The sequence below is a fragment of the Budorcas taxicolor genome, chromosome 5, assembly GCF_023091745.1.
Source record: "Budorcas taxicolor isolate Tak-1 chromosome 5, Takin1.1, whole genome shotgun sequence".
Taxonomy (NCBI): Eukaryota; Metazoa; Chordata; class Mammalia; order Artiodactyla; family Bovidae; genus Budorcas; species Budorcas taxicolor.
In genome coordinates, this window is record NC_068914.1 from 113638278 (window position 1) to 113665683 (window position 27406).

The 27406-nt window shown below is 40.3% G+C and overlaps 1 protein-coding gene across 1 annotated transcript in view; it reads left to right on the plus strand.

The window, feature by feature from the left end:
* The window catches only part of POLR3B (RNA polymerase III subunit B), a 115336-nt gene that overhangs the window by 51564 nt on the left and 36366 nt on the right, over nucleotides 1-27406 (plus strand). Inside the window, exons 15-22 of the mRNA XM_052639337.1 lie at nucleotides 950-1112; nucleotides 3240-3393; nucleotides 6749-6823; nucleotides 7380-7478; nucleotides 14593-14720; nucleotides 22848-23057; nucleotides 25665-25823; nucleotides 26440-26557. Of these exons, the coding sequence (XP_052495297.1) occupies nucleotides 950-1112; nucleotides 3240-3393; nucleotides 6749-6823; nucleotides 7380-7478; nucleotides 14593-14720; nucleotides 22848-23057; nucleotides 25665-25823; nucleotides 26440-26557 (1106 nt within the window). The remainder of the gene's footprint in view (nucleotides 1-949; nucleotides 1113-3239; nucleotides 3394-6748; nucleotides 6824-7379; nucleotides 7479-14592; nucleotides 14721-22847; nucleotides 23058-25664; nucleotides 25824-26439; nucleotides 26558-27406) is intronic.

Below are 27406 nucleotides of genomic sequence, written 5' to 3' on the forward strand. Positions count from 1 at the left end.
AAATTTTTTTCTTTGGTTGTATAGAAGTTTAAAAGAATTTTTTTTCATTTCCTTTTTACTTTGGAATAATTTTAGACATACCAAAAAAATTCCAAAAGTAGTGCAGAGTTAACATGATCATTCACCTAGATTCCCTAAATGTGATGTCTTACGTAACTATAGTACGTAATTATATTTATCAACCTCGTGAAATTGGCGTTGGTAACAGTATTGCAATTTCTGGACCTTATACAGATTTTGCCAATTGTCCTATACCTAGATTCCCTAAATGTGATGTCTTACGTAACTATAGTACATAATTATATTTATCAACCTCATGAAATTAGCATTGGTAACAGTATTGCAATTTCTAGACCTTACTCAGATTTTGCCAATTGTCCTATCGTGTTTTTTCTGATCCCAAGATTGCACTTTCAGTAGTCAGGTTTCCTTAGTGTCTTAATTTGGAGCAGTTTGTTCAGTCTTTCTTTATTTTTTAAGACTAAGAAGCTTATAGAGTACTGGCCAGTTATTTTGCAGACTAACTCTTATTTCATGCCAGAAGTTTTATGTTCATGTATTCACAGTTATCAGTGTTTTTCTTTACTCTTTTTACACGTCGTCGTCTTAATGACTATGATATGCTATTGTTGGGAAATAACAATTTAGGTAAATCAGTTTCTTTGGGGAGGGGACATTTATAATGCCATCATCATTTCCAGTTCAAATAGTACTGAGCATTTCTGTGGCTAAATCTATATTTATATCCTCGCTTGTGACTTTAGTATCAGTTCCTCTGAAATAAAGGGTAGGTGCATCCTTCAGGCTTTGTATGAACCTCCACAGTGTTCCCTGTGAGGCTGCACTACTGTGCCTTGTTGTCAGCAGAGTGGTGAGCTGTATTCAGACACAGACCGTATTTTGTGTTGTTCATGTTCATTCTTAGACATGACTATCTTTTGTCTTTTAGGCATGTGGTTTGGTTAAAAACTTGGCCCTTATGACGCACATCACGACTGACATGGAAGATGGACCCATTGTCAAATTAGCCAGTAACTTGGGAGTAGAAGATGTGAGCTTACTGTGTGGGGAAGAGCTCTCTTACCCAAACGTGTTCCTCGTCTTCCTCAATGGTGAGTCTGCTGGGGAGGCAGGTTGATCCTAAACGGTCTGGGGGGGAAGGGGAAGGAATTGACTATGTATTTAAAGCACAAATATACTTTTAATTCTGCAGTCAAATTCTCTGCCACTGGCCTCTCAGTTCAGTTCAGTTCAGTCGCTCAGTCGTGTCCGACTCTTTGCGACCCCTTGAATTGCAGCACGCCAGGCCTCCCTGTCCATCACCATCTCCCGGAGTTCACTCAGACTCATGTCCATCATGTCGGTGATGCCATCCAGCCATCTCATCCTGGGTTGTCCCCTTCTCCTCCTGCCCCCAATCCCTCCCAGCATCAGAGTCTTTTCCAGTGAGTCAACTCTTCGCATGAGGTGTCCAAAGTACTGGAGCTTCAGCTTTAGCATCATTCCTTCCAAAGAAATCCCAGGGCTGATCTCCTTCAGAATGGACTGGTTGGATCTTCTTGCAGTCCAAGGGACCCTCAAGAGTCTTTTCCAACACCACAGTTCAAACGCATCAATTCTTCAGTGCTCAGCCTTCTTCACAGTCCAAATCTCACATCCATACATGACCACAAGAAAAGCTATAGCCTTGATTAGGTGGACCTTAGTCAGCAAAGTAATGTCTCTGCTTTTGAATATACTATCTAGGTTGGTCATAACTTTTCTTCCAAGGGGTAAGCGTCCTTTAATTTCATGGCTGCAGTCACCATCTGCAGTGATTTTGGAGCCCAAAAAAATAAAGTCTGACACTGTTTCTACTGTTTCCCCATCTATTTCCCATGAAGTGATAGGACCAGATGCCATGATCTTCGTTTTCTGAATGTTGAGCTTTAAGCCAACTTTTCCACTCTCCTCTTTCACTTTCATCAAGAGGCTTTTTAGCTCCTCTTCACTTTCTGCCATAAGGCTGCTGTCATCTGCATATCTGAGGTTATTGATATTTCTCCTGGCAGTCTTGATTCCAGCTTGTGTTTCTTCCAGTCCAGCGTTTCTCATGATGTACTCTGCATATAAGTTAAATAAGCCTCTACTCCCTAAATATACCTTAGTTCCGGACCCAGGTTGACCTTAACTGAAAGGTAGAAAAAAATGGTAACAAACACTTCTTCCATTGACTGGGTCACCCAGGTTCTGAGATGATTTGGCTGTCAGAGCTAAAGGTAAAGGTGCAGAGACCCTGTGGCAGCTGCCAGTGTGTCCTCAGTGGAACGAGGTTCAACACGATAACCTTAAGTTCAAGTTAAATATGTGAGGCGTTCTGCAGAAATAATCAGGTCAGCCCTTAGAGTGAGATGACTTGTCTTCAGCCACTGAGTGAGTGAGTGTCGGCAGGCTCTGCAGGAGGGTCCCTTTCCTTCTGCTCCAGCTCCATGTGTTGCTGTCTCACACCCCTCCCCATCCTCTCAGGGTCCTCCAGAGACGCTGCCGCAGGTGTGGCTTGGTGGCCTGGGTGTCTGTCCCCTGCCTGGGGTGCTGCACGTGCTTGTCCTTATCTCAGCCCCCACCTCTTCTCCCCATCCTTCCTGCTCTGGGGAGGCTTCACCATCTACTATGAAGGCTGGTAGGAAGGAAACGGGGCTGTTCGCTGCCTGCCTGGTCAGTGAATTCTGGCAGCTCACCCTGAATGTGACCTTACCCTGCACATTCACCCAGTACCTCCCTGAATCCTCCCACTCACCCTGGGAGCCCAAGTCTGTCTGCTTCATCTCTCAGATAATGACAACAATAGCAGCTTCATGATAGCAATTACTCAGTGCTGTGTCCAGTTCTAAGTGCTGTACAGGAGATCAGCTCATTTAATCCTCACATCACCACAGTGGAAGTGATAGAGCCAGTGTTCAACTCCAGAGCTCTGGAGCCCAAGTTCATGGCCCTGCACAGTGCTGACAGATAAGGAGACAGACTGACTTCACCAGCGATATGCAGTCAGCATGTGGTAGGGCCAGCTCTGGATTTGAGTCTCCTGGGCTGCCCTTGACCCCTCTTGCTCCCTCCAGCCTTGTGGACTGGCTGCAGGCTTAGTAACAGTATTTCAAAATGACTGCTCACTGCTGGTTATTGTTTTTATTGAGTAGATATTTGAAGTCCATTAGATGTATTTTTTATTTCAATCTTGAACATTCTTATTTCTTTCTGCTTAGGTAACATCCTGGGTGTCATTCGAGATCACAAGAAGCTGGTGAATACATTTCGACTGATGCGAAGAGCAGGCTATATCAATGAGTTTGTTTCCATCTCAACAAATCTGACAGATCGATGTGTCTATATTTCCTCTGATGGAGGGAGGCTGTGCAGGTAGGTGTGGCTGGAAATAGTTAAGATCTCTTTATTTACTTTTGAAAGAAATGGACTTGTTTTTATTTTAGAAGTTGCTTTAACCTCTTTCATTGTTAAGATAAATTTAATTCGGTTAGCAAACACCTCATGAATATGCATATTGGCTACTGGGGATTCAGAGATTAATGGGAGTCAGTCTCTGCCCTCAGAGAAATCAGTCTGCTGGGAAAGGCAGAAATAATTAGTAATAACAACCAACTGTGAAGAAAGCTGAGCACCAAAGAATTGATGCTTTTGAACTGTGGTTTTGGAGAAGACTCTTGAGAGTCCCTTGGACTGCAAGAAGATAACCAGTCCATCCTAAAGGAGATCAGACCTGGGTGTTCATTGGAAAGACTGATGCTAAACCTGAAACTCCAGTACTTTGGCCACCTTATGCGAAGAGTTGACTCATTGGAAAAGACTCTGATGCTGGGAGGGATTGAGGGCAGGAGGAGAAGGGGACAACAGAGGATGAGATGGCTGGATGGCATCACCGACTTGATGGACATGAGTTTGGGTGAACTCTGGGAGTTGGTGTGGACAGGGAGGCCTGGCATGCTGTGGTTCATGGGGTCGCAAAGAGTCGGACACGACTGAGTGGCTGAACTGAACTGATGCGAGTAGTAAGTGCTCGCCGTTATGTGTTATCTTAATAGGTGCTCTGTCTGTAAGGCTTTAACCACATTCAACCCTATGAGGTTGGATTATTATTTTCATTTAACAAATGAGGTACTGGGATTTGGTGAGACTAAGTAAATTACCCAAAGCCAGATAGTGGTGGAGTCTGTTTTTTACTGGAAAGTTTTTAGAATTCATTTTACTCCAGTAATCCTGATTTTACCGACTCTATTCTGGTGCTCTGATCTGAGCTTTAAAGGATGCATACAGACATCCCTGGTGGTCCAGTGGCTAAGACTCGGAGCTCCCAATGCAGGGGGCCCGGGTTTGATCCCTGGTCAGGGACTAGTTCCTGCATGCTGCAACTAGGATCCAGTGCAGCCAAATAAATAAATAATAAACAAAAGCCCAAATTCTTCGGGGAAACAAAGAGGCGGGAGTTGAGTACCGTTGCTTTAAAGGATAAAGGAGAAAAGGAAAAAGGCTAAGGAATGGCAAGAAAGAAAACGTGGCGGCACAAAGAGATGACACCACGTTAGACCCTTAGAAGAGCAGGTGCCTTGTATTCACTCGGAAGATGTTTAGGGCCCGTTTTGTTCAGCTGTGTCAGAGACGGGGACATAGAGACCAATATGACATGGTGTCTGGTGCTTTGGGGTACCTCGGCTGAGGATGTCACCTTGTTTCCCAGGCCTTCACTCAGTTCACCTGAGTCTCTCTTTGGGGATCTCAGATGGTGTGAGGGCATGAGTCGCCAAGCTCACAGTGGTTGGGGAGGTGGCAGGAGCTGCGAAGTCTGACAGCTGGGAACCTGGACTGCCTTTACCTATGTCTGTCCAGCCTCCCTTTCTCCTTCCGGTCGCTCTCCTTGTTTTCCTTAGGATTGCCCTTCCCCACTGGCGGTCTTCTTGGGTTGGCCAGTCAGGTGCTGTCTCTTGCTCAGCCAAAGATCAGGCATATGACCCAAGCCATGCCAGTCAGACTTTCTTCAGAGAGCTTGAATCCCAAGGAGAGTAACTGAGAGCAAGACGTGGTCAGAACAGATTCATCCTGGCAGCAGTGCATGCAAGAGACTGCCCGCTCCCCCTGCCTTTCTGGATCTTTGGGACTGTTCTGGCTCCTTTTCTTTCTGAGGCTGAGCCTTGCACCTTTTTCTTTCATTCTTATTTTTCTAGTAAGTTTTGAGCCTTTTAGTAAATTCTTTAAAATTTTCTTCTTAGTTTTTAGAAAATTCCGTCTTTGCTTAAATTGGCCAGCATTGGTTCCTATTCTCTGCAATCAGAAAGCTCCAATTGAAGCTTATACCCATGTTTGAATCCTAATGTTCCACTTACTGACTCATGTGACTCTTGAGTTTATTACTTAAGTCTGTGGGCCTTGATTACAGTGCCTTCCTAGGATTGATACAAGGTGTGGTAAGTGCCTTGTAGGGTGCTGGGCAAACACAGAGTACTTACTTACAGCCACTTACATGGTCCAGTTAAGGGTGGGGAAAACACTGACATTTTCTCGATTACTCTTTTCTAAGATGTTTCACTACACTGAATATAATACGGCATAGCCTAAAAAGAAAACTAGTTCTTTTTTTAGAAGTGATTTTATAATGACCCAACATAGATCTGGCAAGAAGAATTAGTAGAATTTATGGAATAAAGTGAGAGGTAACTGAGGTGGCTAAGTGCAGTCCCTTCCCTTGCCTGTCCCTGCTGTCCCCACTCCTCAGTCCCTTGTCCTGAGCTAAAGTGCAGCCCCACCTGGGGCAGGGTGGGGCTCCTGCTTCCCTGGTGAGAGGAGCAGCCAGGACTGCAAGGTGCATCCAGGCATCTTCAGCACCTTGTTTCCCCTTTTGTAATCGTGCCAGTCCTCCTCTTAACTGTCTCCAGGTGCTCCTTAGTCCCGAAGGGCGCGGGGACCTGAGGGTGGGGCGCACAAGTGCATGCCGGGTAGTGGCTCCTCTCTGCAAGAACCACTTGTCCAAATAGCAACAGCCCTTGACGTTCCAAGCCGCGCGCCGTCCTTTGTGTCATCGTTTCTCGCGCAAGCGGAGCCCTCAGAGGCAGGTTCCCGCTGCATTTACAGGTTAATCTATCAGAACGTGTGGACCGAGGCTCTCTGCCTTACTTAAACCCACGATATCAGTAAAAATCACAAAGTGAGGAAGCTTTATTTTCTGTCAGCTCATACTCACTCTTTGGTTGTACGTAGCTTTAAGTACCCTGCTAGTGTCGTCCAGTGAGGTTTATCCTGAAGCAAAAGCACTGTAGACAGCTGACAGTCATCAGACCTTCACTAAAAATGCCACTGTTTTTCTCAGTGACTGGTCTCTCTGACTGCTGACTTCTCCATATTCCCAGTATGAAATCAGAAGACATTTTTGGTATGATGGGTGCATTTACAAAAACATATGATATTTAAGGTATTAAAGTGTGTGTTTTTTTTTGCTAGACTTTATCAGGTATTATTTCACATTGCTTTCTCATTCAGAACCAAATATTTCCAAAGATGCTTGGACGAAGTAACCATGTGTGTAAACATGTGCTTGTGTATGTGAAAGAGAAAATAGGCCCCTGTGCTCTCACACTTGTAAAAAATACCTGGTGTCCTCAAACAATCCAGAAACACGTCTATAGCTTCCCTCACTTCACTATAGTGAATTTATTGGTTTTATTCTTCTGTTGAGCTATTGCTGTCAAGCTGTTCTTTTCTCTTCCAGACCCTATATAATTGTAAAGAAACAGAAACCTGCAGTCACAAATAAACATATGGAAGAGCTGGCTCAGGGGTATAGGTACGTAGCCAAAAGCAAAACTTCTCAGTCTCCTTAAGACTCATTTATATGACCTAAACGGAAGTAACAGTGTTTGAGCTGAGCTTTTACGAAAAGCATATTTTCAGTTTTAGTCTCTTAATTCCTCTCTACCGAATATAACAACCTGTTAAAAACCTCTTCTCTATGTGAGCTTGCTTGGACATAGTAAAAATGTTTATCAGTTCAGATAATGCAGGTTATAGATTGTTGGTGTAAATCAGCACAGATGAAGTAGTAGGAGAAAGTTATGTTAATGTAGATATTGGGTATCTCACCATATAGGACTTTTTAAATCAGAGAAGGTATTTTTAAAAGCAGGACCAGATTAACAAGAATCACAGATTTTTCTAATATTTTGGTGATTTGTGATAACTGTGGTCTAAGAATAACATGTTTCAAGTATCCCAATGTATTGGTACTTTTTGGGAGAGAAGAATGCTTTGAGGCTAAATGAAAGCACATATCTTCCATTATTGCATATAAAATATGGCAGTAAAATGCTTTTTAAGTGTCCATTTCACCAATATTTTCTCAGGAATTTTGAAGATTTTTTACATGAGAGTCTGGTTGAATACTTAGATGTGAATGAAGAAAATGACTGTAACATCGCACTCTATGAACATACAATTAATAAGTAAGTAGGATCCATAACAGCCATAATTAAAACCTGTTCTGATGCTAGACACAGCCTCCTTTTTTCATTTCATCTTCAGTTCTGTTACACAACAGAACTTCTTAGTAGGAACTGTTAGGAGTATTCTGTTTTATAATGAAGCATAATCCATTGGTTATCCAAAGAGTATCACAGAACTGCTAACAAGTAATCTTGAGATTTAGTTATCCTTCCTTTTCATTTTACACATCGTGTGTATTTCTTAAAAGAAATTGCTTCTCTGACTTCGATTACTGACAAAACTTGAACTAATGAATCAGGCTATGTAATGGTGTGTTTATCTCTCAGGGTTGATTTTGTCAGTGGATATCTGAATTCCTGTTGTCAGTGCAGAAATTCCCTATGTTGTTTTGCTGTAAAGATATCTCTAAACTTACGTGCAGTATTGACATGAAATGTTAATGTGTCCACAGTGTTTCTTCTAGAACAATGATATTTTTAGAAATATCTGTGTTCCATTTGAAATACATTAAAAGACATTTATATCACTTGCTGTCAGATGCTTGTGGCTAAGGTACCACTTTGGGCTTGCCTGATAGCTTAGTCGGTAAAGAATCTGCCTTCAATACAGAAGACCAGGATTTGATCCCTTGGTCGGAAAGATCCCCTGGAGAAGGAAATGGCAATCCACTCCAGTATTCTTGCCTGAGAAAATCCCATGGACAGAGGAGCCTGGCAAGCTACAGTTCATGGGATTGCAAGAGTCAGACGTGACTTAGAAACTAAACCACCAAGATACTAGTTACCTAAAATGAGAATTTTTGCAGTTATATTGTTAAATGGTTAATACTGCCACCTGATAACTATTTATGTCTTCAATCAGGAAAGTGCTTTTCTGCTTTCTGCTGCCAGATGAAATGTACCATTTTAGTTTTGTCTTACTATAATTTAGTAAATAATGCTTTTCAGTCAGCTTTTCATTCTTAAATGTATGCTCTCTCAAAGTACAATTTTTATACCCCTCATTTCAAGATTGACTGAGTGTAAAGGAGAAGTGTTATATGGTGGAGGTGGTTTAGTCACTAAGCCATGTCTGACTCTTGCGATCCCACAGACTGTATCCCACCAGGCTCCTCTGTCCATGAGATATTCCAGGCAAGAATATTGGAGTGGGTTGCCATTTCCTTTTCCAGGGGAATCTTCCTAAACCAGGGATCAAACCCATGTCTCCTACAGGGGCAGGCAGGTTTTTTACCCCTGAGCTGCCAAGGAAGCCTCCATCATGGTTACTCAAGCCCAAACCTCAGTTTCAGCTTTGCCTTCTCTTCTGCCCTGCACCTAACATCTAATCACTTAACACACCATGTGGGCTTTCCAGGTATACTCAGAATTTGAGCTCTCATTCACATACTACCCTGTTGGAGGCCACTGCCATTGCTTGTCTGGACCGTTGCAAAAGGCATCTGACTAGGTTTGCACCTGTTCTTACATAGTCTATTCTTCAAGGATCAGAATGCTCTCGTCACTGCTTTTCTCAATCCCCTCCCCCACCACCACCTCCCAGTGGCTTCCCCTCCTCCCTCTGCAGTCGTTGCGGAGGCCTTCACGTTCCTACACGGAATCTGTGCCGCTGTGCCATCTCCTCCCTCACTCTGCTCTGACCACGCTAGCCTCGTCTTCACGTTCCTGCCCCAAGCCCTCTGCCTGAAATGCTCTCACCTACTTGCATGGCTCACTCCTTCACATTCTCCAGGTCTTCACTCAGGCACCACCTTCTCAGCGAGTTTTCCTGACCACCCTATTTAATGTAGAAACCCTTCCTTGGTCCACCCCCTTCACAACTTTATTTTTCTAGTGCTTAAATCTTAAAATCTGTAAAATGCACATTTTATTGATGCATCTGTGTGTTGTCTATCTCCCTCCAGTAGAAGCTTCATGAAGGCAGGGATTTTGTCTGTTTTGTTTACTGCTACAAGTTCAGTTCAGTTGCTCAGTCGTGTCCGACTCTTTGTGACCCCATGGACTGCAGCGTGCCAGGCCTCCCTGTCCATCACCAACTCCTGGAGTTTACTCAAACTCATGTCCATTGAGTTGGTGATGCCATCTAACTATTTCATCCTCTGTTGTCCCCTTTCTCCTCCCGCCTTTAATATTTCCCAGCATCAGGGTCTTTTCCAATGAGTCAGTTCTTCACATCAGGTGGCCAAAGTATTAAGAGTTTCAGCTTCAGCATCAGTTGGAATATTCATTTGGAATATTCATTCCAATGAATATTCAGGACTGATTTCCTTTAGGATGGACTGATTGGATCTCCTTGAAGTCCAAAGGACTCTCAAGAGTCTTCTCCAACACCACAGTTCAAAAGCATCAATTCTTCGGCACTCAGCTTTCTTTATAGTCCAACTCTCACATCCATACCTGACTACTAGAAAAACCATAGCTTTGACCAGACAGACTTTGTCGGCAAAGTAATGTCTCTGCTTTTTAATAAGCTGTCTAGTTTGGTCATAACTTTCCTTCCAAGGAGCGAGTGTCTTTTCATTTCATGGCTGCATCACCATCTGCAGTGATTTTGGAGCCCCAAAAAGTAAAGTCTGTCACTGTTTCCGCTGTTTCCCCATCTGTTTGCCATGAAGTGATGGGACCTAATGCCATGATCTTAGTTTTCTGAATGTTGAGTTTTAGACCAACGTTTTCACTCTCCTTTCACTTTCATCAAGAGACTGTTTAGTTCTTCTTTGCTTTCTGCCAGAAGTGTGATATCGTCTACATATGTGAGGTTATTGATATTTCTCCTGGCAATCTTGATTCCAGCTTGTGTTTCATCCAGCCCAGCATTTCTCATGATATATTCTGCATATAAGTTAAATAAGCAGGGTGACAATATACAGCCTTGACATACTCCTTTCCCGATTTAGAACCAGTCTGTTGTTCCATGTCCAGTTCTAACTGTTGCTTCTTGACTTGCATACAGATTTCTTAGGAGGCAGGTAGGTCAGGTGGTCTGGTATTCCTGTCTCTTGAAGAATTTTCCAACAGTTGGTTTTGATCCCCACAGTCAAAGGCTTTGATGTAGTTAATAAAGCAGAAATAGATGTTTCTCTGAAACTCTCTCGCTTTTTCGATAATCCGATGGATATTGACAATTTGATTGCTGGTTCCTCTGCCTTTTCTAAATCCAGCTTGAACATCTGGAAGTTCATGGTTCACATACTGTTGAATCCTGGCTTGGAGAATTTTGAGCATTACTTTGCTAGCTTGTGAGATGAGTGCAGTTGTGCAGTAGTTTGAGCATTCTTTGGCATTGTCTTCCTTTGGGATTGGAATGAAAACTGACCTTTTCCAGTCCTGTGGCCACTGCTGAGTTTTCCAAATTTGCTGGCATATTGAATGCAGCACTTTCACAGTATCATCTTTTAGGATTTGAAATAGCTCAACTGGAATTCCATCACCTCCACTAGCTTTGTTCATAGTGATGCTTCCTAAGGCCCACTTAACTTTGCATTCCAGGATGTCTGGCTCTAGGTGAGTGATCACACCATCAAGATTACCTGGGTCGTGAAGCTCTTTTTTGTACAGTTCTTCTGTGTATTCTTGCCACCTCTGCTTAATATCTTCTGCTTCTTTTCTGTCCATACCATTTCTGTCCTTTATTGTGCCCATCTTTGCATGAAAAGTTCGCTTGGTATCTCTAATTTTCTTGAGGAGATCTCTAGTCTTTCCCATTCTGTTATTTTCCTTTATTTCTTTTCATTGATCCCAGAGGAAGGCTTTCTTATCTCTCCTTGCTATTCTTTGATACTCTGCATTCAAATCTTGTCTTTCCTCCTTTGCCTTTGGCTTCCTCTTCATTTCATAGCTGTAAGGCCTCCTCAGACAACCATTTTGCCTTTTGCATTTCTTTTTCTTGGGGATGGTCTTGATCACTGCCTCCTATACAGTGTCACAAATCTCCCTCTGCAAAGGAAAATGATTATCAGTATTACCCAACACCAAGTTATCCCATATATCAAATGAATTTTACTTTAAAAATAAGAAAAAAAGTGGTAGTAATTCATACTTAGGATATTTATTAAAATGTAGAAATGCATAAAGTAATTCCCCATTCCACCAAACTCCACCCTCCAGAAGTAGCCAGTGCTAAAGGTTTAATATGTACTCTTCTAGATTTTTTTTTAGATAAATGCAAACATACCTGCATGGTTACAATTATTTTCAGCATCTTGATATTTTTGTGTGTGTGTGTGAAAACAGGTACAAAGTTTTTTTTTTTTCTTTTTTTTAAATTTAAATTTATTTATTTTAATTGGAGGCTAATTACTTTACACTATTGTATTGCTTTTGCCATACATCAACATGAATCTGCCATGAGTGTCCACGTGTTCCCAATCCTGAACCCTCCCTCCCACCTCCCTCCCCATACCATCCCTCTGGGTCATCCCAGTGCACCAGCCCCAAGCATCCTGTATCCTGCATCGAACCTGGACTGGCGATTCATTTCTTATATGATATTATACATGTTTCAATGCCATTCTCCCAAATCATCCCACTCTCTTCCTCTCCCACAGAGTCCAAAAGACTGTTCTATACATCTGTGTTTCTTTTGCTGTCTTGGATACAGGGTTATTGTTACCATCTTTCTAAATTCCATATATATGCGTTAGTATACTGTATTGGTGTTTTTCTTTCTGGCTTACTTCACTCTGTATAATAGGCTCCAGTTTCATCCACCTCATTAGAACTGATTCAAATGTATTCTTTTTAATGGCTGAGTAATACTCCATCTTGATTTTTTAACTCAACACTATTAACATTATCATCCTGGATTTTTTTCCACATGAATGTATGTGTATATATTTATACATATAAATATTTTAATTGCTTTTGATTATGTTGTCTGTACATAAATAACCTTATTTAATTTGTTCCACTATTGATGACAATTTAGGCTATTTCTAATTTTTTCGCTATTGCAAGCAACAGGTCAGTTATTCTTAATTTGAGCTAAATTTAATGCCCTTATGCACGGTGAACAGGAAGTCTCCTATTTCCTGTTTAGGATAGAAGCTTAGAGTGGTTTTAGTTTTGAATAATATTAAATGATAAGGTGTTACACAAAAACCCAAGTAAATTTTTGGCCAATCCTATAAAATTCCTTTCTGTTTTGTAAAATTCAAATCCAGACTGAAAGTTTGGACTTTCATATAATCTTATATATGTTCTTGTCATGAAAAAAGAGGAAACTCAGATCTTTACCTTCTTCATTTTCAGCTTATCCCAATTTTTACATAAGAAAAAATAAAGTTTTTTGGATTGGTCAAATTGGCCATCATATTAAATATAAACAGAACAGTACCTTTTAACAAACTGTTTCATTCTTGGTTATAAAATTTTTCTATAAGCTGTTTTTCTATCCAAAGAAAACAGAAAGAAAACAAAGCCTAGAGCCATTTTCCTTTCTGCTGACAAAGACCTAAAGTGTCTTAGAGGATTGGGCTTCTGCGAGGTCGTGAGGTCAGAATTGTATTCTTCAAAACCAAAGACTGCATAGAAAGCATGCTCTCTAACCAAATGAGGGACAAAATTCAGTACACATTTTTTGAAAAATAAATAGATGGATAACTGGATAAGTGGGAGATCTTTGCCATGTACATTGCAACTAATTCTCCATGATGTGTTGGGTTATCTTGGAAATCACTTCTCTTCAGAAGTACTGTAAACTATTGAAATTACAGTTAAGGTTGTGCTTCAGAAACACTCAGGGGAGGGATAGAGGGTCATTGGAGACCACAGGTCCTGGATGTGAGATGTTTCATCAAGACCTAAAAACAGTCTGGCTGCCCTTTCCCATTGAAGTATCTCAGTTGCCTTATCATTTAACATGTAATCATTATAAAAATATTGAGATAATTTACATTTTTTTCCCTACTAAGTCTCATCTGGTGTGTAGTTATATCTCAATTTGGATGCTAAATTTTCATTGGAAATACTTGATCTGATTTCATAACATTTACAATTGAAAAGGTAGATTAATACATTTAAGTGATTACAAGCATAACTAAAAGATTTAAAATAACTGATTAAAAATTCAGCTTCTCAGCTACTACACTATTCTAACTTTTCAAGTGCTCAACAGCCATGTTTAGCTAGTGGTTACAGTATTGATACCGTGGTGGCTTAGACGGTAAAGAATCTGCCAGCAGTGCAGGAGACCCAGGTTCAATCCTGAGTCAGGAAGATCCCCTGGAGAAGGGCATGGCAGCCCACTGCAGTATTCTTGCCTGGAGAATTCCATGGTCAGAGGAGCCTGCTGGGGGTACAGTCCATGGGGCCGCAGAGACTCGTAGATGACTGAGTGACTAACACTTTAACTTTTCACTTCAGGTCTTAGTAATTGTTCTTAAAGGGGACATATTCCTCTCTCTAAGATGATAATACAACTTTTTCATTGATATAAGTTAGAAAAGTGGGAGAAAGCAGGCTACTCATCCACAGAGATCTATTTTTTAAATTTTTTTAAAAACTTGTTGAAGTATGTTTGTCAGTTGCTCAGTTGTGTCTGACTCTTTGTGACACCATGGACTGTCGCCCACCAGGCTCCTCTGTCCATGGAATTCTCCAGGCAAGAATACCAGAATGGGTTGCCATTTCCTTCTGCAACTGAAGTATAGTTGATGTACAATGTTGTGCCATGTAGATATTTTTGATACTGCGTTTCTATGTGCTTAATATAGTAATTTCTTAAAAAGTGTTAGTTATTGTTATTATTAGTTAGTATGTAATAATGTTTTATTTTTTTATATAGGCATTCTATATTGTCTCCCTGTATTGCTTCATATAATAAAGTTGCACATTTTAGTTTCACTGAAAAAAATAATTTGCTTTATTATATTTTATTTATGTATGGATTTTTTCCTATCAGCTTTACTAGCATCAAATTTTATTATGAGGTTTTATTATTATATAAATTTATTATATATGTTTTATATATAGATTTTTATATGTATTTATGTAAACTTAAATTTTATTGTCTAGATCCCTCTGGGGCCTGGATAGTAATATTTTTTATATCCTTAAAGAGATATTTATTTTGTACTTGGTGCCTGAGACGTCTGATTCTTAATTAACTTGATAGAGATACCACCCACTTGGAGATTGAACCTTTCACTCTCCTTGGAGTCTGTGCTGGCCTGATCCCGTACCCTCATCACAACCAGTCCCCGAGAAACACATATCAGTGTGCCATGGGGAAACAAGCCATGGGTAAGAATTCCTTCTTGAACTTGGTTCTAAACACTTGGATGAATACTTATATCTTTATTCGTGTTTCACCAATATTGCATGTTTGGCCGAGTCAGAGTTGCTAACACACCTGCGTGTTACCAAACCCAGGAGGTTGTGGAATTCTGCAGTGCTTGCAAGTTCTCCTGTCATGTCTCAAGCCTAAACAAAAATGGAGAAAACCTCTCTGAACTTGTTCCCTTGGCCAAACAAAAGGATACATAATAACTGTCACAGAATTACAAGGTAGTAAATGTAAAGAGAACAGCCCTATATGAATGTAAGTTATTAACCAGGAGAGCTGGAAGAAAGAGCAGTGAAAACTGGAGGTAGAAGGAGGAGAGTGGAAGGCAATAGGGATAAGAGCTACAGTATTGATTAGGATGTACTTAGTTATTGTCTGGATGACAATCACTGGGCCCGTTATATCCATCTAGTTGCTCCTGTAGCTCCTGAAACATTCGGTATATGTCACACAGTTTCCTGAATTTGTGTTTCTTTCTTTCTACTTTTCTTTCCTTTCATTCGTTCATTGATTTTTTTTGTCATCCATAACATTTATTGAGCATCAAATATAAGCTAGACAGGAGTACTGGAACCTGAAAATACAGAGATGACAGAGTCCTGCCCTCAGTGAGTTCACAGTCTAGTAGGAGAGAACAATAAATATACCAGGAATTGGATATAGTCCGATAAATGCTGTGGTAGACTGATAGCTAGCGTCTAAGGGAGTAGGAGCAGAAGGAACACCTAAGGTTAGAGAGTGGGTTGTTTCTGGAGACTAGAACTGAACTGAGCCTTGAACACTCATGAGTATTTCTCACAGGTATGAGAATGTAAGCAAGCAGTGTGTGGGGAAGTCTTGGTATATACTTTGATACAGCTGTTCTGTATCGTGTTTGCTATATAGCATGGGCAGAAAGGCATGCTGGAGAGATGCCATATGTGTAGGAGTTTGGATTTTTGTCTTGAAGAGGATATAGAGGATACTAGCCAAAAAAAAAAAAAAGTTTTGCTTATAAGCTTTTTTTTTTAATATTTTTAAAAACTCATTTAAATCCTAATAAGTTTAATACATTTTCTTTTCATCCGTGTCTATGACATCAATATGACTTGTCATCTCTGATTTAAAGTATGCTAACAAGGAGGTTCATAAAGAAACCGTAAAAGGTTTTTGCATTGCCTTTGGGTAACAACTGGAATGCAGTTAGCCTTTCAGTTACTGATAATTAGCTTGACAATTAAGGAATTCTGTTTCTCCTATGGATAAAGAGTATGCATGTCTTTTCGAGTTTTTATATTGCCCTTTGGTTGTCCACAAAGAAATAAGAAGCATGTTGTCCTGCTACCATTTACCTGAATGATGTAATGCCTGGACAGTTGAGAATAATTCCCAGTGGGAAAATCTAAACAGCGGCTCATCAATTTAGAGTTTCCCATTCATCCTCCACAGCAGTGTAGGCTGAGTTCTCGCTTGTGCTTCTGACTTGCTAACAAGTTGAAATATACAGTACTGAATCCTGTGTGTCCTGAAAGGGCTATCACTTCTATTGGGTTTACCAAACCATTTTGTTTCATGATGTGAATCCCAGCTGAAACAATACACCTTTTGTGTAGAACCTTCAGCAGAATTAACGGAAGACTAATCACTTCATCGCGAATGCCACTCTTTAGTGTGTTTGAAGATTGAAACAGAAAGGGCTGTATCTCTCACCACTTGGCAAATCTTTTTGTTTTTGTAAATAAGTGACTCGAATGAAAGAAATAATATTTTTATTTTTGTAACTTCTCTTCCTACCAAAAAAGAAAAAAAAAAAGCCTTTATTTTGTAGCCCTGAGTACCTAAAACGTTTGGCCAGTTACCACACACAGTTAAGCAGGATCAGTGTGTACAGAAAGCCAATTCAGTGTCTGTAGAGTTCTTTTGTAGTTTTCTGTGTGAAGGTTTTTTTTCTCGTTTTGTTTTGAGTGTCATTTGCAATTCATTGTCTGTGTTTTCTGAGGTTGGTGTATTCAGCTGCTCTGACCCTGGGTCCTGCACATTTAGCTCCTTGGATACAATCCTCTGACGTGACTGCTGACGCTAGGAAGACAAAAGCTGCTGAATATCTTAAGTAATAATAATAAAAAAAAAAAGCCTTTGTCACTGTTTGTTATTATAAAACACCTGACTGGAAAGAAAAGCCATGAGATAAAAGTAATATTTAAAGTTGGCACATGAGAAGGCCACCTTGCTCTGTGGGCACTGAAATAGCTGCAGAAGTATTGAGCGAGGTCTATAGGAAAACTGGCAAAAGGAGAGAGGGGAGCAGAGGGAGACCAGAGCAGAGACCCAGGTCTGAAGCAAACCCAGCTCTTGGAGTGGGACTTCTCGGAGTCATTTTAATTCCATGCTGTCTTGACCACTAGTAACTAAAATCACACTATCCCATTTTAGGTATCAGCCATTGCTTAAGACTATATACAGCTCAGAGATTCTGTGTGGATTTTCTTTTCTTTTTTTTTCTTCGGATGAAAAATTATACAGTCACTTTTTGTGATTCCCTATATATCCTCCCAGTTTCTATGTGGATTTTATAACACAATATTTTAGTTGCTCTTCATCTATTAGTCCATGTGGAAAGTGAAAGACAGTATCCCAGAATTAATTCACTAAATAACTAACCTGGAAGTTGACTATATGGAATTTACCACCAACCCCTCCCATTCAACAGTGAGAAAATAAGTCATTTTCTGTCACTATGAAGGAGACCAAGACAGCACAGACCAGAGACACTTGAGAGCCTTACCTTGTGTATAAGACAGGGCTGACTTGAATGCAGCCTGAAACACCAGCAGAGGGTGTTTCTTAAATCTAAGGCTTTATTTGTGAAGTTCAGGGCTCCACACAGCGTGTTACTGAGCTACTGGGAGGCCTCCCTGCCATGCCTGTGGCTCTGTTGTGACGTGGTTCAGAGCGCGAAGTCAGGTCGGCGTGTGTGGAGGTGGCAGGGTCTTCAGGTCACCCAGTGCTGCAAGTGAAGGCTGTCTGAGGGGGCCGCGTTGTCTGCTCCCCCCGGCACCCGACGCCAAGTTCACATGAGTCACGCTTTCATATCCTGCCCATTTTATTAGTTGGCACGCCTCTAGTGGAACCCTTTCTCCCGTTTAAAAGGACCTTTTGGTCACTGTCAGCTTAATTAATGAATATGCATCACATCCCTCCTGCAGCCCCCGCTGCTTCTCACCGCCCCTTCCTCCTTCAGCTCCAAACTGCTTGGACTTTTTTAAAGTTCGGTGTTAACGCAGCTTCTGTTTTGGTTTTTGTCTGAGTCTGCTCCTAAGTGGGTAGTTCCTTCTTTTGTATCCCCCACTTTACAGTAGGATGGGATGTACTAGAAATACGCTGGAGGATTTCAAAATACTAGAAACACATCATATACACATGGAAACTCATAAAATGCGGTTTCATTCTACATCTCTTCTCTCATTTTCTGTTTGAATTTTTTTTTAAGACAATTTTTTAAAATCCATTTGGGGATACAAAGTGAAAAGATGTCTTGACCCAATTATCCATGGTAATTCTCTTTTAGAATTCTGTTGGTTAAAAAAGCGATACTCATTTTACCTGTTGTAAGTGTAAGCTTGTGTGACAGTTCCTGAGACTAGAATGTTTATAATGAGGAACAGTTCCAAACGTAGGGTTAGGGTTGGAGGGAGAATGGGCAGTCTTGCAGGATGCTGAGTGTGTATATTCACTGCTAATATTGTTAATATTAGTCATAATGAATATTGCCACTCATTGAATATCAACTGATTTCCATACATTTCTTCATTTAACATATTAATAATAATAGTCCTGTCAGATATAATACATACCTGTTTGTTTCTGACAAGGAAACTGAATTCCAGTTTGGTTGAGTAACTCTTAAGAGATTATTTTATGTCTTCTATACAGTGATCTTTGTAAAACTTACTAAAATTTTTCTCAGCTAAAACTAACTTCTTTCCTCACTTTTCTGGTTCACCATGGATCATGATGAAGGTAGACTGTAAATTATAAGCTCCCTTGAGGACAGGCGCTACGTCTGCTATTTATCACTGTATCTCTGGGGCCTAGCCAGGTGCCAGCTTAGTAGGTACTTTATGTCTCAACAGCAAAAGAATCTCTGAGGACATTAAAATTGTTAAGAAATCAGATGCAGATTTTTAAAACAATCTTTGAAACGAAGACCTACGTTGGAGGACTTTACAAGCCAGTACTTAGACTTAACATAAAGCCATAGTAAGGAAGACAGTGTGATGTTGACATAAGGGTAGGCATGTAGATCAGTGGAACAGAATCCAGAAACAGAGCCACACTTTTATGAGCAATTGATTTTTGATGACTATATCAGGGCAATTCAGAGGAAAGAAAAATCTTTTCAACAAAATAAAATATCTGAGTATCTATATAGAAAAAAATGAATGTCAGCTCCTACCTCATACTATACAAAAAGTTAATACAAAATGAATCACACCTCTAAATGTAAGAGCTGAAACTAAAACTTATAGAAGGAAACTTAAGCAAAAATCTTTGTGATCTTAAATGATGTAAGAGTTCTTAGAATACAAAAAGGACAAACTATAAAAAATGAAAATTTTAGCATATTGGATTTTTTCAAGTTATATTTCTTCTCTTTGAAGGATGCTGTTAAGAATATGAAAGACAGGGCTTCCCTGGTGGTCCCGTGGTTAAGACTTAGCACTTCCATTGCAGGGGGCATGAGTTCAGTCCCTGGTGGGAATGAAGATCCTGCATGCTGCTAGGTGTGACCAAAAAAATATATATATATGTATGAAAGACAGCATTAAGCCACAGAATGGACGGAAGTATTTTCAGTATATCTGATAGAGGATTTGTGTCCAGAATACATACAAAGAACTCTTGGGTAATAAGACAACTCAATTAGAAGATGGGGGCCAGGGGAAAACTCAGACGTTTCTCAAAGAGTAATAGGAATAACCAATACGCTCATGAAAATATGTTCAACGCTATTAGTCATCAGGTAAATGTAAATTTCTGTAAGATGTGACTGCACACTCATTAGAACGACACAGATGAAAAAGATTTGACATTTGTGGAGCAGCCAAAATGCTCACACATTGCTGGTGAAAATGTAAAACAGTAAAATCACTTTGGAAAACGCTAAAATTATTCTATAAAGTTAATTGTACTCTCAGCAAACAACACAGAAACTCCATTCCTGTGTATTTATCCAAGAGAAATGAGTAACAAAGACGTGTGCATCAATGTTCATAACAACTGTATTCACAGTAGCCCCAAACTGGAAACATCTCAAATATCCATCAGCAGGTGAATGGATAGACAAAATGTATATTCTTATGATGGAATAGTACTCAGCAATAAAAAGAATGAATTCTGTTACACATAGACATGTGGATGCGTCTCAGAATTGTGCTAAATGAAAGAAGCAACTCAAAGAGTACACTTACTATATGATTTCATTTATATATGAAATTCTAGAAAATGCAAATTGAAACTGTACTGATAAACAGATCCTTGGTTGCCTGAGGCCAGGGACAGGATCATCTGGAAGTACTGGAAATGTTCTGGATCTTAATTGTGGTAGTGGTTTCACAGATTCATGTATCTGTCAGAACTCATCAACTTGTACACTTTAAATGGGTGAAATTTATTGTAATTCCATAATATATACAATTAAATAAAAAGAGCTTGGGTGAAGGAAGATGGAAAAATTAGTTAAATATATACTTTATTTTTCTCAATATACCTTTTCTAAGTTGTGTTCATCCTTACTTTTTTTCCTTTTATCTTAAAAAACATTTTCACTGTTTTAACCTACATATACACACCATGTTATGCCAATTTGTGACTCCTTACGAAAGTTTTGATCAAGAAAATAAGACTTTGTAAGAAAGATTATGTCCCGGGTAGTGAGCAGATAAATTCATTGGAGACTGTTTTTACAGCAGAATGGGCCAGTAGAAGGAGAATTCAGCTTATAATTATTCTAGTAGTTATTATATACATGCAGTGCCCTTCTTAAGGAAGCTGACAATACTAAATAGCCGTCCTAGTTTGAGCATATGCCTCACCCTGGGTTTATGTTAAAATTTCTACATGACATTTTCTCCAAAAAGCTTACTTATTGATAAAAATAGCTAGTCAGTCATTCATAATTTGTATAAAAATTATGGGGTGTGGTGGCATTTGAGAATTTTATAACATAGAAGTCATAGTTTATAAATCATATTTTAACCTATGCACCCATCGCCAGTGCTGCTAGAGATGTGTATACATGTATTGGCCTACAAGTTTCTTTCAAAAGTCTTTAAGGAACATTTTCCGATGAGGTCATAAGCCCCAAACTTTTGCTAAACCATTTAGCTGCTCCTCCATTTCATAGTGGGTTGTGATGCTCAGGAATTATGCTCTGGGCCGAGTAGCACAATTTTATAGCAGGACGCCATCTCTGTCACCCTTGTTTAGAAGCGCAGCTGGCTCTGCGTCTCTGCTGCATGGTAACACTCGGCTCAGGTCTCAGAGGGCACGTTTGGCAGCCTGGTGGGACTTTGCCTGAACCCTGGTCTCCAGCGGGTGAAGTATACAGTTGAAGCTGAAATCTCAACGTAAATTTGAATTGATTTCGTGTAAAAGGATGAACTTACCGTCATGAACTTTACTGTAGTCTGAGCAGCAGCAATTTTATTTCTAAGGCCATAAGTGATCTATTATCAGGTATCCTGCCCAGTGTATTAGTTGGCACTAAAATAACAGTAATTGGGGATTTTTAGTGTGAACTTGAGAAAAAGTTCATGCAGTTCAGTTTAGCTATTGGTTTTCAGCTGAATCTTGATAAATTTTCTAGAGATTTAAGCACAAATATGTACCTTCATAAAATGTATATTGAAATTCTTCCATTTCATTTACTTGACATTCACTGAGCATTGGTAATAAGCCTAGCAATGTACTAGGCACTTGTTTCTTTAGTGTCCTACAGATTTCATTAAAGCCCAACCATCAAGGAGTACTATATCATTTTTGCTGCCTGAATAGGTTGTTTTCATCTCTAAATTGAAATCACCATTGATTTAATGACATGAGTAAGAGAAAAAGGGAAAGGAAACAAATAATTGAGTTTTATATCTGCTCACATTAAAGCTTAACTCCATTAAATGACGTGTCAGCACCTTGGACGTGTGTGGGTATTGCAGATGTGCCACTACAGGACAAAGAAGAGATACTTGGGAAGAGTTAAAGAGGTCCAGAAACCTGCACTCAAGCTCAACAGTAGGGCAAACGTGGGTTTCCCGGTTTTAAGGTCTCTGAGTAGGAGCAATTGTGTGTTCATGAGCCCCGGAGACTGAAAGCCTTTTTGTGGAATCAATCTTTGAACTTTAATGCACCCAATGGGGAAAAAGAAGGGTAGGTAACATTCTAGCTTCACTTTCGGTTGACAGTGATACTCTTCCAAGGTCCAATCAGGTGGAAAGGCTGATTGCTAAGGAGAGAAAAGCCCATCCCTGACTGGACAGGGCCCTGGATTCCCTAGGGGAAAGGACCCTGCCTTTCTCCATTTTATCTCCAGTGCTGGGCCCCAAGTAGGTGTTTATTAACTGCTTAATAAGTGAATAGTTAGTTTTTCCTCCCTTTTTAAAATTTTATCATGTTGAACATTTGGAATTGTTGGTTTCTTTATTTGTCCTATTGTCCAAGCTTTCTGCCATCAGCACTGTGGGGTATTTTCTAATTGCAGCTGTAAATATGCCTGGAACATAGTAGAACCAAATGCAGAATTGTTGACATGTATGATTAACCAGCAGAGACAAAAGCTCTCCAAATAGGATCAATTTTATAAATCCAAAAGTTGAAATTATTCAGATTAGTATACCTTGAGTGTGATTTTTCTTCTTTGTAGGATTTTTGACATAACTGAGAAAAATTGTTTTTAAAAGTCATTAATCACTATGAGATATTGCTCTTTAAATATTTGAAGATTTTCTTCATTTTAACTATTAAAGTGAATGTTTCTCTCTATATTCATTGCTGCTTAATTATTTGATCTAATAGAATGCTGCATTTTGTTTTCTCCAATGCCAATGAAGGTACCATTGGATACAACCAGAGGAACAGAATTGATACTCTCATGTATCTCCTAGCATATCCACAAAAACCCATGGTTAAAACAAAGACAATTGAGTTGATAGAATTTGAGAAACTGCCAGCCGGACAGAACGCGACAGTTGCCGTGATGAGTTATAGTGGCTATGATATCGAAGATGCTCTTGTTTTAAATAAGGCTTCCTTGGACAGAGGTAAGTGAATTTTCAAAGCACGAGCACCAAAGGTACCTTTGTGCAGATTCAGATACAAGTGTGATCAATGTGAAAGTCACTTGACGTCAGAATGTTAAGGTCAGTTTCAAGTGATTTGATTTTTATAATACACAGCCAGGAAGTGGTTATGTATGGTGTTGACATTTTTAAAATGAATATTATATAGAGGTATTAATAATTGTTACTAAGGAACCTTTTCTTTTCTTTGTTATTTAATTTATTGGTGACTTGAGACAGTTCAACAGAAAACAAAAATTGAAATGTAAGAATTTAATTATTTCCTAGCAGGAATTACAATAAATGAAATACCATTTAAAAAAAAAAAAAACCCATCAAGTTGTATATTTAATTACAAACTTGTTGAAAGGACAATAGCAATAGTTGTATATAAAAGACTATTTTTATTATATATCTCAACTTCATAATGCTATACCTTTTTGTTAGCAAAATGATAAAAGTATACATGCACAAACCCTGATTCATCATTTTACCTTTTTCTTTCCCAGTTTTTTGATGGCTTAACTTTTGCAGGTCCCCACCTGGGGGCTTGTTAGCCATCACCTGATCTGCGGTGTGACTTCTGTCTTCATCATCCATTTCTCTCCTCTCTCCCTGGCAGACCCGCCCTGCCTTCCCCTTCACTCTTTGCAGTTGCTAGGCAGCCATAATAGTACTCCTAGACATGTGTCTTTGGCGTTAATGTTGGCTGCACTTAATTTATGCCGCTTTCTTTCCTCCAAATGACAACAGCTATGCTTTAAAGCTAGATGTTTTCCTTTCTGATTAACTGGTAACGTTTATGTGGAAATCTGAAGACTTTGTGATATCTGTCAGAAACTCCGCAACACAATTTAATGATCTGAGTTTACTGTCCTCTTGCTTTTAAGCTTCCACCTGTAAATAAAATGTCTATTTATACTCAGAAGAAAACGCTTCTGATTCCATGCAGTTCAGATTCACACTGCACTCCAGCATGTTGCACTTAATGGCCATTGTATGAAATTTCAAGATCATGTAAGGTTTTCAAAGCAGCTTGCTCTCTGAGGCGAGTTTATTATGGCTATACACAATTTACCAGCAGCCATAACAACGAAGACTGTTAATCAAAGACACACAGATGTCTTCATCTACTGTCCAGATGTAGAACTGTGTTGTTTCATCCCATGGTCACCTTCATATTTAAAAAATGACATTAGAGCACTGAGATTTTATTTAGAAATCCTCTCTTCCCCGATTAATTTCCTGAACTCAAATTCTTAGATTTCTTGAAAGAGTTCTGCTTTGGGTGGAGAATCATAAGCAAAGGATTGTACAGCCGTGCATTTATTTCTTCAGTAATAGCTGGCATTTAATCTGGAGACATTTTCCTATTTAAGCGAACTCTGACATGGCTCAGTATATCCTGGGGAGATCAGAGGGAGAATCCCATTTAAAATAACAGCTTGGCCAAAGAGGGAAGAAGAAAGAAATCTAGCCATAGCATCTTAGGAAATGTTACTTAGTGTGAAAGGACAGGCAGCTCTTTTGAGCAACTGACAAATCCTTCTGTGGATTTCAGTGGTTGAGTTTGTTCCATCTAAAGGCTATTTCTATTCATTTTGCTTACTTTTCTTAATGTTTAAGTTGTTAATTGGTCCCAGGACTTTTCCCTCCTCCACTAGATAAATGTAATATAAAAATGTAATCAAAGTAATCTCTAATCTTCAAGGCAAAGGTGAACTCTCTCTCCCATCAATATCATTTGATTGCTTCTTTTTATTCTCTCTTTTCTCTGGAGAAAGATTAATGTTCTTGTTTGCTTATTTGAGACTTCCTCTAAATGCTAAAATCAGCATAAAGAAAACTTTCCAGAGAAGAGTAGCAAACGTTTTGCAACAAAATGATACGTGAGAAGAATGAGGGCTAATCAGTGAATTTGCTCTGTCTCAGCTCAGGCACCATGTTGCTGAGTGACCTTGGCCACTTAATTTTTCTGCCCCTCACTCGTGGCACCTGTAAGATAGAGGGATTAAGCCAGGTGATCTTTAAGGCCCTTTCCAATTTTCACATGCTATGGCTCTGCACTCTTAAAGAATCACAGTGATATTCTTAGGTTTTTCTCACCTTCCTCCAACCTGACAAGGTATATTCTGTGCTGGAAAATGATTGTAGAGATTCCAGTGTTTATATGTTTATATGGTGGAGATCTTGAGCCAGTTCTTCAAGTCATCAGATTGCTATTTGGCTTGGCTACTCGTGATCTAAATGTAGAGCACATTTGGGGTGTGTTTCTATGGGCTTCCCAGGTGGCTCAGATGGTAAAGAATCTGCCTGCAACACAGGAGACCTGGGTTTGATCCCTGGGTCAGGAAGATCCCCTGGAGAAGGGAATGGCAACCCACTCCAGTATTCTTGCCTGGTGAGTTCCATGGACAGAGGAGCCTGGTGGGCTACAGTCGATGGGATCACTGAGTTGGACACGACTGAGTGACAAACACTTCGGAGGGGAAGGGAGGTAGAGTGGGGTGGCTTGTTGAGTAACACAAATCTGTGACTTCATAGTTCCATATTGCTGGTGGTTCTGAACCCACTTTGGTTTCATTTTAGGTTTTGGGCGTTGCCTTGTATATAAAAATGCTAAATGCACCTTGAAACGATATACCAATCAGACTTTTGATAAAGTGATGGGGCCCATGTTGGATGCTGCTACAAGGAAACCCATCTGGCGACATGAGATTTTAGATGCAGATGGTATTTGTTCTCCAGGTAAAAGCCTTAAAATCATTTTTTTTAATGTATATGCTTTTAAATTATGGAAAGTATTCAGCAGTATGTCTGAATGTTTGGTATACAGGGCAGAAAAAAAATAACAACCTATAAAACCGTATCAACCGGGTGCTATGGCAGGGAAAACAAGTGCAGTGACAGCAGTGTAGTAGCTGGTGTCTGTGCTTACTGCAGATGCAGAGCAAAGGTGAGGACGGCAGGAAAATCGAAGAAATACTTATAGTTTCTCATTGTCCACGTTTAAGTTGGCAGGGACTCATTACTAGCTGAAATCACTGTGACATGGCCCAAACCTATTCTGACACCCTAGGAGACATTTTAAAGTGGATGGATTTTCTGTCATTCATGCGGTCCCCTAAAGCAGCTTCTTAATTTTATACATGCTGTGATCTTAATCTATGTGGTGTTTTCAGATGGGCTTGCAGAATTTCACACAAGCCCCGTTGAACTCTTGATTCCGCCCATGTGGACTCTTTTTGTGACCTCTACGTCTGAATTTCATGCACCAGGGGTTTCATGGGGTTTTATGCTCCAATAACCTTTGCCCTCCACACGGATGATAGTGACATGTCTGATGCTGTTCTCTCTCTCTCAGGTGAGAAAGTAGAAAACAAGCAAGTGCTTGTAAACAAGTCCATGCCCACAGTGACTCAGATTCCCCTGGAAGGAAGTAACGTGCCCCAGCAGCCGCAGTACAAAGATGTGCCCATCACGTATGTCCTGGTCATGCCTTGGAAATATTACATTGAAAGATTTTTAAAAAGAAGGGGTGGAGGAAATTAGAAGTTAGCTCCTTTGGCTGGTGACTGCCAGAAAGACGTCTGCCCAGTGTCAGCTCCGTACCCGCTCTTGGACAAAGGGGTCCCCAAACCCAGACCCAAACAGTCATCCTCCCCTCACCTACCCCAGCCTCAGACGTGCTTCCTCTGGGTCTGTTTCTCGGTGAGTAGTGCCGCCATCCAGCCAGTCACCTACACATACATCTGACTCCTTTGCGTGGCCTGCTGCACGCCTTAGTTGGGTCGGGGCTGACAGTTCTGTCCCCTCAGAAGTCCTCTCACTCCCCAGTGGCAGGTGTGGCTCTCTGAGTTTGGCCCCCTTCTGCTGGACTCGCCGTTCCTGGAAGCTGCTCGTCTGCCGCCAGTCGTGCACCTCCCCGCTCTTCTCAGGCTCCCTCTGTTACTGCCGGAGTGACTTATTTCTTCTCCTCAGTTACTCATCTGCTGCTCTTGCGTAAATAGCATAAAACTTGAGTCGATTGAGTAAAACTCCTAACGACAATGTCGCCTGCATGATAAAGGCTGAACGAAATGATAATGTGATAAATACACGGCCATCCATGACTCTTGGCACATGTCTCTAGCCTCACCCTTTGGCGCACCGGCCTCCATATTTCTAGTAAATTGTCTCTTATTCTCCAGACATTCCGTGTGACTTCTGTGCATTTACTCACGCTGCTCCCTCTGCCTGGAATTTCCTTCTCTCTGGCCAGGTCTCCACTCTAGGGTCTCCTCCTCCAGGAAGCAGTCCTTGATAGCTGGCCCCTCCCTGCCACCACTGTC